The following is a 12,635-nucleotide window of genomic DNA, read 5'->3' as shown; positions in this document are numbered from 1 at the left end:
TTCTTGCATTGTTCAATTAATAACAAACACCAACGAGGCACACCCATAAATCGGCGACGAACGGTTGCAATAGACTGCACATCTACTGTTGCAATATATAAACGAACGGTTTTCTTCAATAACCAAATCCGGCGACGAACTTCAGGCGCGATGATATTTGTGGAGTGCAGACGCATAAATTTTAGAAAGATACCACAAATTGAACGTGATCTCCATAGAAATTACCGCTGAGATTGGAAGAGAAAACCATGGTATTTTCCATAACAACCACCAAGGTTAATTTTAGGCAATATCTATGTGCTAGCTGAGTTGCTTGCTAAGGTTTTTAGCAGTAAATTCATTATCAAAGATGAAATGTAGAGACACTGAAGATCGCAATTCGTCATATTTTCTAAGCAAAAGATAACCACTACACATTCTATAGCTTTCAAATTTATTACACACTCGAGCAATGAACAGAAGGGAAAAGCCCTAAATTTACTAATCAATTTATCTATGCCTGGCCAAAATCGGCGACTTTGAGGATTCCGTCGGCGGAAATCAGCAAATTGGTGGCCAACAAATTAAGGAAGATCTTCAACGGAGTAAATTAAGGAATTTTCCATAACCAACAAAATATTGTTTACCAATTTTGCCCTACACGGTTTTTTAAAGGATTAAAATTAATGATTAAAGCCAATAATTTAGGCCATTGGATGTAGGAAATCAACGGTTGAGATCAAGAAGGAAATAGGAGGAAATATGGGAAAAGGAAATGAATACATCCCTATATATATATATATATATAGAGTAGTGATCTATGGCAAACACCTCTTAACCATATAACTAGAGAACAAATAATAGCCACAAGATCAAAAAAATCAAGAGCTAATATTAATTTTCGAATTTAATGAGATATTAGCTCCCTCAATCACAAATTTACTCCATAATAACAAGTCAGGGGTATTATTGTCATTGCACAAAAAAATTAGATTATGTAAATTTTTACTTCATATGAAGGTTAACTTCACGGATATGGAGCGAGTGGATCTGATCAAGGAGATCGCGGCGGAGTTCGAGCTGATCGCGAACCGGCTGTCGGAGACGGAGGTGGCGACAGTGGCGTCGGTGGTGGAGCTGGAGCCGCAGCATCTGGCGGAGATCGCGAAGCGCGCGCAGAAGCTGACCGGGCCGAAGAATGTGAAGCTGAAGACGGTGATCGACAAGTCACTGCTCGCCGGAATCATCATCCGGTATGGGAATTCCGGCTCGAAATTGAGTTTAATTACTCTTAGGTTGCTGAATATTGTATGTGAATTCAAGAATTATTGAAGAATTCGGAGCTCTGTTCATCAAAGCTAGAATTTGCCCGAGCAAAGGCGGCGATCGGTTTCAGCTATAAATACGGCGAATTGAGCTACAGAAATTCTTGTAATAATAGTAATTGAAGTTCATCCTCTTCTAATTCGGCTAAATTTTCATTCTTAATTATTTATTTGATCAGAGAGAAATTTGTAAATGCTGATGCTAGAAGGTGTTTGATCAATCTGATTTTACTTCACTCTTGTTTAGAAAACGCTTCACTCTTGTTCACAAAACACATCACTCTTATTCTGATTTTACTTCACTCTTGTTCACAAAACACATCACTCTTATTCTGATTTTACTTCACTCTTGTTCACAAAACACATCACTCTTATTCTGATTTTACTTCACTCTTGTTCACAAAACACTTCACTCTTGTTCAGAAAACACTTCACTCTTGAATAGTCCAACTTTTAGTTGGACTATATCAGAAAAGGAAATCATTATGCAAAGTCCAACTTCTTAATGAAGCCCATACACTGAAAGATGAAGCTATTTTTAATTACTACAACTAAAACACTATGTAAAAAACAACCGAGCAAAGAACAAATAGACACAGACAATACACATTTAGGGATGTCAATGTAGCCCGTAACCTATGGGCTGACTTGAATAGCCCGTCAAATTTATAGGATTAGGGTTAGAAATTTCTAGCCCGATAAAATCAAAACCCGATTAGCCCGCAACCCATTAGGGCCAGACCCGAAAACCCGATGGACTGACCCGAAAACCCGATAAAATTTCTATTATTCTATTTTTTTACTCCTAATTCGACATTTTATTGATTAATTTTAACTAAAAAAATAACTTTCAGTTTTATATTAAATATACAAATTATATATTGAATTTTTATTAATATAATAATTGATAAATAAATTAAAAACTTTAAATTCACAAAAAAATATTTAAATTTCTAAAACATGCATTAAAATTCTACGAAATATCTCAAATATTAGTATTTGATCATGTTTATGATTGAGTTTAAGCATATATCTCAAATATATCATAATTAAATGTTTTACATTGTATGAATATTAATAATTTTAATCATTATTTATTGGATTGATTGCATGTTAATATTATCAGTAGCAACCCGATTAACCCGTTGGGCTAGCCCGAAACCCGAGCTTTTAGGGTTAGGGCTGAGCTTTTATAACCCGAAAGAAATCACAACCCGATTAGCCCACACCCGATTGACCCGCAACCCGAGTAGGGTTGGCCCAAAACCTGACGGGCCGACCCGATTGACATCCCTATACACATTAATATTATTTCTTGTCACACATCCATAATTTCAATCATTCACCTCTTAATCACACAAACTAATGAGTTAAATAGCAAAATCACATATTCAATATTTCTCCTCACAAATGCAAGAACAGGAGAAGCAACTCACACTTCTTACAACATCGTTGCTTTCACCTTCGCCTTCATTTTCAGGCAAGCAACAGAATCCAAATGCTGATATGCAGTCGAAACTATTCAGTTAGGATATGCCATGAATCTTGTTCAAGTCTAAGCTACTAAGAAAGTATTAGGAAACATTGTCTGGTTAACTACCAACTTTGTTGTCGGTTAGACGCTTTTCACTGCCTCGCGTAAGAAACAGATGTCAATACAATAAGCAATGCAGTCGAGATAGCAAACCCGAAAGTAACAGCAGACACAACTGCAGCATGTTCCTTGTTACCACATGGTATTTCCCACATAGGTGGACTGGCTTTCTCGTCAGGGATGAGGCTCGTGGGGATGGGTTGACAGAGTGTTTTAGTCACGTCTTGTTCAGTGCTGCTGCAGCACGTGAATATATTGGGTGCCCCAAACTCAACCCTTGAGAAACCATGTCCTAGAGGCTGAAAAATTAGAGAAAAATACATCTTAAAATTTCTTTTCTTTTTTTTATCAAAGGCTGACTGCTAAAAAAAAGAAATTCTTTCTCTAGATCGTCCCCTGCCTCTAAATTATACTGAGTGTTAAATAAAGCGAATAGAACTCTATGGGATATCCAAATAATCTTCATTAAGTTAGCAATCGAGGAATATTTACAGATATAGACATCCAAGGATGAGTTTACGACTAGTTTTGATTCTTATGAAGCCAACATATCTCGCATTAGATGTATATTTCTAGAATGTTAAAACAAGCATGCTAAATAGTGGTTATCTGTTTGAGACGTCCACAATTACAATCATGGATTTTATATCAGAAACACAGGTCTAGAATAAAAAACTGAGATCTAAACGAGAACAAGTGAGAGTTTGCATCATTACATGACTTATATAAAACTATGAATCTATAAAAGCCAAACATGAACTATGAAAAACGACAGTTTTATGCATAAAATTTTCTCCAGTGCACTAACCTGATATCGTGCGTGTAATGGAACCTTAATGATCACTTCTGACTCATCCTCATCCTCATCCCTCAAAGGCACTATAGAATTAATGCTCATATGTATCTCAACAACGGTTTGGTTTGAGCGGAAAGAAGGTAACTCTAAATTCGTGTCACCAAAGACGGCTGCATCTGTGAACACTGCAGCAAGAAGACATTAACCAAATAATCCAAACCACATTCAAAAACTCGTATAAATGACTTTAGAATCACGGTGATCACCTACCGCCGCGTTGCACAAAGTGCTGCAGCTCGAAAGGATCAGTGAAGACCCCAGAGGGCAGCCTTTCAATGACAACGACTTCACATGAATGTGCAGTGAGCTCGTGTTTCAATTCACGTGTAAACTTAAGCCTCATAGAAGAAGAAAGCCAACGATGAGACCCTTCGCCAATCACATTTCGACTTAGACTCTTCGCCATAAGTAGGTTTTCATCTCCGAGTAATTTGCACGAGCCTAGTGGGATTTTATTTGCTATGAAATTGTCAAATTCTCGTTCTATAAAGCTATGGTATTTCTTGAAATAGCTTTCTGCGATGTATTCATCGACAGAACATGTTTGTCCCTGAGGTAAAATGCAAGAGAAAACTGCAGCTCAACCAACAATGTAGACATTCAAAAACAGAAATCCCAAAACGGAGCATAAAAATTTGAACAAATTAACAAGTTTCAGTATTAAATAGTACTATATCACTTACATAAATCGAAGCCAGCACGAAGGATTTGATGCTTATGAGAAATATCAAAGAAACACATTCCAAGGAACGAGTTTTCATCCCCAAATTTGAGCTGAAAAACCCTAAAAATTATGAGGTGAAACAATATCTGAGCAATGGATAAAATTGTGATGGATTTGGTAAATTAGAGTGAATCCTTTACAAATTGGGATTGGTATGCATAATTGCCACTGAGAAATAGTAAGAAATTAAGATAAAATCGTTTTGTTGGAAAATTAAAACTTACGATGCTAAATCATCGGCGGCAACAACTGACCTATCATTTTGCTGCTCCCGTTAAGATAGCCGGATATCCGATAGAAATCTGGAGATGTTGTGGTATTTATCGCCTGATAGATTTACGCTGATGGCAAGATTTATTGATAATTTAGGCCTGAATTGCAAAAGAAACAAATGCCACAAGATTAGTAAGATTTGCACCAATTTATGCACAGCCTAAAAATAATTCATGTTCTCTCTTCTCGGTGAAAATCGGAATGTATTACGGAGTTAGGGTTATTGTGAATTTTGAAGCCACTCCATTGGCATTCTGCAACGAATTAAACTCAAAAACCAACAGATCTCTACCCATACAAAACTTGAACCCAAAAACTAAAGATTTTACCCATGAATTAAAATTCTCGATTAAACGAGGTGTCATTCACCTCCTAGCGTTGGACTAAGGTCCACCGAGATCTGATTACACAACTCCCGCCCACCATGAAAATCGATCTTAAGCTTCTTCTTCCTCTGTCTCTCAACTCTCTCAAATTTTGACTTAACTACGCTATATAAATAAAAGGGTGAATTGTCTCGTGAAGTAATAAAATTTTAAAATAGTTTGTTTTTTTTTCAATGAACTTTATTGCATGAAAAAATATCGAGGAAAGGCCAAACGGGTCATGAATATATGCTCATTTTACGATTTTGGTCTTATACTTTATCTTTTGAATTTTTGCATCCTGAACATTTCAACTCGGATCACAATTGATCCTACACTAACAATTCCGTCAATTTTTAAACGGTTTTAACCCGATTAAGACCGATTTTGATGGTTTTAGCAATCCCATTCGGGTTAAAACCGTTTAAAAATCGGTCAAAATCGAGTTTAAACCGTTTAAAAATTGACGAAATTGTTAGTGTAAGACCAATTGTGATCCGAGTTGAAATGTTCAGGATGCAAAAATTCAAAAGATAAAGTATATGACCAAAATCATAAAATGGGCATATGTTCAGGACCAGTTTGGGCCTTTACTCAAGAATATGAATTTTTCATTTGACTCGACCGATAGATTTCTGACACAAACTTATCCTACTTGGTGCGCTGGAGGCGTGACTTGGCAAATGAGAAATTTAGGGTTTTTTGAATTGTGGAATTAATGTTACTTTTATGCTGAATTCGATTTGTGTAATTCAATTTGTATGTTTATGTCGATTTGTATGCTGAATTCGATTTGTGGAATTCGATTCATTTGTGCTGCTTGTATGTTTATGATAAGTCTAAGATCAGAGCTTGCAAAGATAGATGAGAAACAATCAGAATTAGTGGAGTTGCAAGTCACGCCTCCCGCGCGCCATGTTGGATAAGTTTGAGTCGAAATCTATCGGGTCGGATCGGATGGAAAATTTACACAGTTCGGTAAAGTTCATAACTTTTCATGCAACATTTAAAGTTCACGGGAAAATTTGGTATTTCCATAAATTTTGAACTTGGTCTATAAAATTATCAACTTCGGATCATGTGCAAATTTCCTGTTATGTCGATTTCCAGCCAAATTTAAACTTATGTGGCAGTCCAGTGGCATTAAATTTATGATAATTTGTATGTTGCTGGTTCATGGTAATCACTTATCACAAAAATTGTCCAAACAGAAGCTTAAATATATGATAATTTGTATGTTGCTGAATATATGATGCAATAACAAATTTGAGTTCCCTAATTCCAATTGAGATATACTACAGAAACACTACTTATAGCTCAGAGCATGGTAATGCCATCTCTCAAAAAAATGAATACTTTCTAAAGCTTCATAGGACTAATATATATAAGTAAGACTAGGGAATCAATCTCATGAAAAACGATAAACCTCAACTCCTATATATATAGATATATAAAGTAGTATCTGTTTCTACTCTTGCTGCTTCTTTGTCTCACATCTCTGGACCTCTGGAAATTAGTATGTCACCATAAGGCATCTTTTGCTCAACTTTTACGTAGTCTCGTGTAGCAAGAACTGTCAATTAAACCACAAACATTAATATGATCATAGGTTTTATAATGCAACATTGTACGAATGGAAGCTGAATTACCACAAGTCTGGTAGAAAAGACATGCTGCTCTCTTTCTGTTCATCCCAAAAGCTAATTGGTCTAGAGACTCGACTTTGGCGTTTCCGGGTGTGTCAAAATGATTCTTCAAGTGCCTGTATACACCAAGATGTTGGAGCTAGTCTGTATGGATTTGTTACTACAAAGTTCAAGGAGAAAATTACAGTCGGATGGAATCAGTTATCTGATCTAGTGGCTGATTGATTACAGGATGCTTCTGTGTTTGTGTTGGTCCAGTTTCTACCAAAAGTTCTGCAAATAAACATGTTTATAAGCAGAGATTAATTGCTAGAAACAGCGGAGTAGCAAATCAAGGAAACAAGAGTTTACCGAAATCTGGTGTTAACTCATTTTTTGATAGTTTGGCTAACTTAAAGTTGGGATCAGGATGCTCCCATGAAAGATCCTCTGCTACAGGTTCAAGTCCATTGCCACTGTTTTTAGAAGCAGAGAAGGGTCTTTTTTTGCTTGACCTGAGCCATAGACATACATATTCTATGATGTACTTATGACTTTATTTGGTAGATTTATGGATTGACGAGTACTGATGTGCTAAAACCGATGGATTATGCTATGGCCTTGCACTGACAAACTCACCTTCCTGATGTGGCGTCTGAGTTGTGTGAGAAGAAACCATGCCCCGATCCTGAACTGGGGATTGACCTTATTCCATCACCTGCACCACATTATACACATGTAGCCATTTTGAAGACAGTAAATCTAGAAATCAATACATGGATGAGCATGTAGTATACCGGAATTTCCTGGGGTAGCCATCAGGTTGAGCTTGGATGCGCTCACTCCATTAGTGTCTACTACTCCAAATACGTTATTCCTAAGGTTGTTCCTAAGCTCATCGATTAACACCTCAGGGGGCATCTCATTATGTGCCCTTTGCTTCTCAACGGAAATCCTCATTGGAGGTGAGCCAACTCCACTGTGGAAGTCTTCAAAAGGCTTCAAAATCATATTTGTAATCAGAAAAGGATGTTGCCTTGACCTTCCCAAAGAATCGCAAACAAAGAAAGTAGGGGTGCTTTACATCTCTAGCTGGTTCTGGAAAATGCATTCTATCTGGTGGTGATGATGATGACGGTTCTGGTGGCTGAGGGTGAGAAGCTCCTCCTGTAACATGATGTAGTTATATTTCATTGTGTCAGAAGGAAATCTTGTGCATACAGGAGCCAAAAGAAAATCTAACCAGAAGGTGAATCGTGTGGAGGTTGAATACTACTTCTCCACATTTCCAAAAGAGGCTCTGGATAGTAAACTCGTCCAAGTTCACGTGTAAATAAGCTCCCAACCAGTACAACAGAAGGTAACTCCAGGACAGTGCCTATCTTCATCAAGGACAAGGCATCCCTTGGTCTCTGCAAATTGAATCGGTGATATTCATCTTAGAATATTTGAGCTAGCTAAAAAGCAAACACATAATGAGATGAAGATGCATTCTTTTGTATGTTGATTTGCCTTGAAGATCAGAGTTTGCTATGATAATGTTGAATTGTTAATGTATACTATTATAATTGACACCTCAGCACACTAGTATCACCTTTCTTTTCCTTTCCCTTACAATATCAGTGGAATTCTGAAGCCAGTTTTGATATATGTGACCAGTAATGATAGTTTGATCATAGTCCATTACACGACCTGTCGGCTTCCTTGCCCTTCTTTGAACAACTTTCTTCCTCTTTTGATCCTGCTTGAGTATATTAATGAGAACCTTTAAAGTGAACACATATCGGATACCCAAATCTTTTCTGAGGAAAACATTAAGACTACCAAATCAGCTTTCATGCTTTCAGCAGATTGCTGATTGACTTGCTCCTCATGATGTCGTTCCAGGACTTCATCAGCTGCATATTCCAAAAAGGTAGAAAAATGGTTCGCATCATATGCCATCACAAGGGTCTCTAAGATCTAGAGCTGAGACACAGGTAACTCAGCAAGTAAACAAGAGCAACTAGATAAACACTGCCCTATTTCTTACTTTTCTGAAATCAGAAAATTCCTGAACTTCTGCAAACACAATCTATATTTTGTGAAATATATCCCAATTTTCTTTATCTAAATTCCTCTAAGTTTACCTCTATGTCTTTCAACTGAATCAATGATCTGCACACAGTAGAACAACCTAAAGGTTAAAGGCTACGCTAATTTTCTGTTCTCGTTCTGCTTGTAACAGTCATTTAGGTACTCGAACAGCAACATAAGGGATTATCTTACAAGTTTTGCATATTTTCCTTAACATGTGGAGTAATACATGCCTGAACATAAAAATCATGTAAATCAATTTTAATTATTGAAGCAAGCTCAGCAAAAGTGCAAAACTGTGTTAATACCACTTGGTCAAATGAAGATAAAAATTATTGCTGTGTAAATCCCCCATATAGTCCAACTATTCACTATATCTGGTTACTGAAAATACTCATTATTTCCTTACACTTAGGGAGCTCCTCTTGACGAGGTGGTGATGGTATTATATTAGGGATTTCCACATGTTCTGGTGGAGTGAAGTTCAATTGTGTCTCCTCGTCCCCTTCAACATCAAACCTATTTAAAGGCTCTAGAGTCGGTGAATATTTCCTTATGAATGTAGCATCAAAATATTCATAAGAACAAAGGAAAACTGTTGGACACAAAACTTGTTTTCACCTTTCAAAGTGGATGAATGTTGTGGTGTCTGCCTGATACGAATCATAATTATCATTTAATGTAATTTCAGCAGCCTCAGCTGCAATAAAAATCAGAGAGCCTTGAAGTTATAGTTTGAGTTTTACCAACTAGGAAACACTGAACGAAAGGAAAATTACATTCCAGTATTCAGTATCACAGATACCTTGATGGTGGTTCTGGTCTTGATCACCCTGAGGGTTTTGGTTTAGATAGGAATCATCCAAGCTATCCAGTCTCTGCAGCAACAATAGTGTGGATCATTGTAAATTCTTAGAAAGCTGACTCGTGGAAATATTTGGCTTAGAGGAAGACTAACATGAACAATAAATTTGCATGTTTGCCTTCAATATACAAATATTGGTTCAGATGAGCAAAAAGAAAATACCATAGCAAAATAGGAGGTCTGATGAAAATCTGTAAAGGTTTCTGTATTAAAATATGGAAGTGACTCCTCGGCCTCCCCCAGGTCCTCATTACGATTTGGTGGCAGTGTAACAGATTCAAATCTGCAGAGCCAGTATAAGTAAAAAGAACAAGGGACCAAAGCAAAAAGCTCCTTGCACCTAACTAATTGCACTACCTTTGCAAGCATCTAATATGCTGTCAACAGCTATGTTGATGATGGCAATTTGAAAAATATCCGGAATCAGATTTCCATCAAAATTTGGCTTAATCATATTCTAAGATTCAGTACTTACTACTCATCTAGTAGACTGTCAAAAAAGAGAAGGATGAGGCTCACTTAGCTAGAGCTTTGCCCCTGGGAAGTCTTGTTGGATCTGATGGAGCACTTTTAACTTTCCAAGCTTCATTGATTTCCACCTGACCAAAACAAAGTTGGTAGCAATTCAAGTTTCGGGTACAGCATACTCCTCATTCCCACTCTGAACTCGGTTCAGAAAACATCATAAGTCAAAAGGGAAGTGGGGGAAGACATATTGATTGCATCAACGAGAGAATCAATGTTCTTACCAGCAGACGGGTTACATCATCTGGTAAAACAACACCACGGCACAAACCAAAAAAGTAAAAGAAAAGTTATGATGATAAGTCATTCCGCTCCGAAACTGTATTTGAACAAGCAAAGCGGAGAAAAACTAGTAAATTAGCGATGAAATGAAGCCTACCGTAGAGTAGTTTAACTTTTCTCTCATAAACAATTACAACTCCACCTGCAAAAAATAAATTCAAAATGGATGTCAACATTGTACTCCTTCAACAATTTCTAACAAGAGTAACTCGAATAACAGAATACCCATGAGAATCCCAGAAAGTCTGAGAGCCATTGGAACAGAGGGGTTCAAAATCTCTTCGCTGAGTCAAAATTAGCCGGAATCAGCTGTGCAGACTAGACTAGGAGACGAATTTTCATAAGAGTTGCGGGGGTGAATTTTACCAGATTTTGATAATATTAAGCTTGTCAAGCTTTCGGCGGTGGATCTTTGCATGCAACGTTGCCGCCATCCTTGATAACGAATCCGCACAAACAACCGAATTCTCAATCATGAACTTGCACTCGTTATACAAACACAACAGATGTATAACAACTCACAAAATTGTAAAAGAAAATTCAAAATCAATCCCCCAAATGTCGCGGACCATTTGAATTTCATTTTCACCCTTAAGCCAAAGGTATTTCAACAGAACAACATTTCTCCAATACCAAAACGTTGGAATTACTGAATAAATAAACAACACACGCCAAAACAGCAAATAGAAAAAGCACAGTAACGAGTAATCTGAAGCTAAATTAGAAACTCACAGATGCAATAATCAATCGATGATCCGAATTGCTAGGCAAAAGCAACCCAATACAATAGGAAATACCGAACTCCAAAGCTAAAAATACCGCGAGAATGAAAACAGAGCACAAATAGCAGAATTCGACGATATAAATTTGTGTGTGTTCATAGTTGATAGAAAATCATTCGGTAACAAAAATGTATAGCAAGCAGAGTACAAAATTGGAAGAAAAGGAGTTGAAGGATGTCACCATATCTGGCCGAGTGGAGCTTTGCGAGCTAAAAGCTGATGAGAGTAAAACATCGTGAATCACTTCGGTGAATTCGCAGAGACGCCTCCAAAAGCAGCTATAAACTTAAAATTATGGAGGAGAGAGAGATGATATACATATATTCATCGCCATTTCAATGCAACAAACTATTTGAGCGCGAAAGTGTGAGTGTGTGTGTGAGAGAGAGATGATCACGCTGAGCGCACTGCAATTCGGAGAGAGTGTTCCTCTGCGATACAGACTACAGTGAGAATGCGGTGCGTAGAGAGTTGTTTTTCGCTAATCTTTGATTAACTTTGAGCTTAAGACTTAATTACTATAACTAAGTTGAATGGGATTGAATCGCTACAACAAACATGTTTTACTTATGGATATTGGTCCCTAAATCATGAACTTTATTCAAAATTTAATATTTTTCACCAACTTAAAAATTAGTCTAGAATATTATAAACTTTGTCCTTGTTTGGTATTTCCCAAATTAGCCAAAATAAGATATTTTCATCAAAATCTTATTTTACGTGGGTAACCGTACATCAAAATCTTATTTTACGTGGGTAACCGTAAGTTTTATGATATTTTAACAAGTAGGATAAAAAAGTCACGTAGAAAACTACATTGATTTAATTGTGTCAAGTATAAAAAAGTCTAGTAAGTTAGTCAAATATGGTGATAGCCATGTCATAGGAAATACCAAACAAAGTGCAAAGTTTGTGATATTCTAAACCTTTTTTAAAGTTAATGGGAAATACCAAAATTTGGGCAAAGTTCATGATTTTAGGGACCAATATCCCTTTTACTTATTTATATTAGTATAATCTCTGAACTATTATTATGCTTTTATAATCAAATATATTTGGATACATGAAAGAAAATTTAAAGTTTTGCATACATGCAAGGTATATATAGGTGAAAATTTCGAAGTCGTTGCAAATTGACAATAGAATTTGAAACTTTAAAAGCATGAACTCTATTCATAATTTGAATTTCATCAATCAACAAAGTTATAGCTTTAAATTTTAGAGATGTTAATCAGAACAATTTATATAATTTGGTCCTTGGGCTCTTTTTTATTCTTTATAATTCAAAATTCAATTTGTTAGAGGTGTAATTCTTTTTAAAATAATATTAGGAGTTCCATTTTTTTCTAAGTCAGTTAAGTTTG

General features: G+C 36.5%; 2 protein-coding genes across 8 annotated transcripts; both read right to left on the bottom strand.

The window, feature by feature from the left end:
- Positions 1–2,653: 2,653 nt before the first annotated feature.
- LOC121766304 lies at positions 2,654–5,232 on the bottom strand. 7 transcript variants are annotated; one of them, XM_042162554.1, is made up of 6 exons: positions 5,121–5,232; positions 4,703–4,849; positions 4,438–4,538; positions 3,965–4,304; positions 3,707–3,879; positions 2,654–3,197 (listed from the first exon to the last, which is right to left on the bottom strand). In XM_042162554.1, exons 3-6 carry the CDS (start codon positions 4,513–4,515, stop codon positions 2,931–2,933), a joined length of 858 nt encoding a protein of 285 aa, XP_042018488.1. In that variant the 5' UTR covers positions 4,516–4,538; positions 4,703–4,849; positions 5,121–5,232; the 3' UTR covers positions 2,654–2,930. The 7 variants fall into 7 exon arrangements, with proteins under 7 accessions (XP_042018488.1, XP_042018485.1, XP_042018491.1 ...); XM_042162551.1 differs by having other exon boundaries at positions 4,733–4,849; XM_042162557.1 differs by having other exon boundaries at positions 4,438–4,528; positions 4,733–4,849.
- Positions 5,233–6,357: 1,125 nt separating this feature from the next.
- On the bottom strand, positions 6,358–11,535 carry LOC121767865 (sister chromatid cohesion 1 protein 1-like). The gene is made up of 20 exons (XM_042164195.1): positions 11,453–11,535; positions 10,856–10,924; positions 10,715–10,773; positions 10,587–10,631; positions 10,432–10,451; positions 10,202–10,281; positions 9,845–9,965; positions 9,623–9,695; positions 9,439–9,517; positions 9,227–9,336; positions 8,566–8,639; positions 8,336–8,482; positions 7,985–8,153; positions 7,826–7,908; positions 7,539–7,740; positions 7,381–7,459; positions 7,114–7,256; positions 6,948–7,035; positions 6,766–6,878; positions 6,358–6,689 (listed from the first exon to the last, which is right to left on the bottom strand). The coding sequence occupies exons 1-20, from the start codon at positions 11,503–11,505 to the stop codon at positions 6,607–6,609; spliced, it is 1,890 nt and encodes a 629-aa protein (XP_042020129.1). The 5' UTR covers positions 11,506–11,535; the 3' UTR covers positions 6,358–6,606.
- Positions 11,536–12,635: the final 1,100 nt, after the last annotated feature.

Source organism: Salvia splendens, chromosome 15 (genome assembly GCF_004379255.2).
Source record: "Salvia splendens isolate huo1 chromosome 15, SspV2, whole genome shotgun sequence".
Taxonomy (NCBI): domain Eukaryota; kingdom Viridiplantae; phylum Streptophyta; class Magnoliopsida; order Lamiales; family Lamiaceae; genus Salvia; species Salvia splendens.
This window is presented reverse-complemented; position numbering and strand designations above follow the sequence as displayed.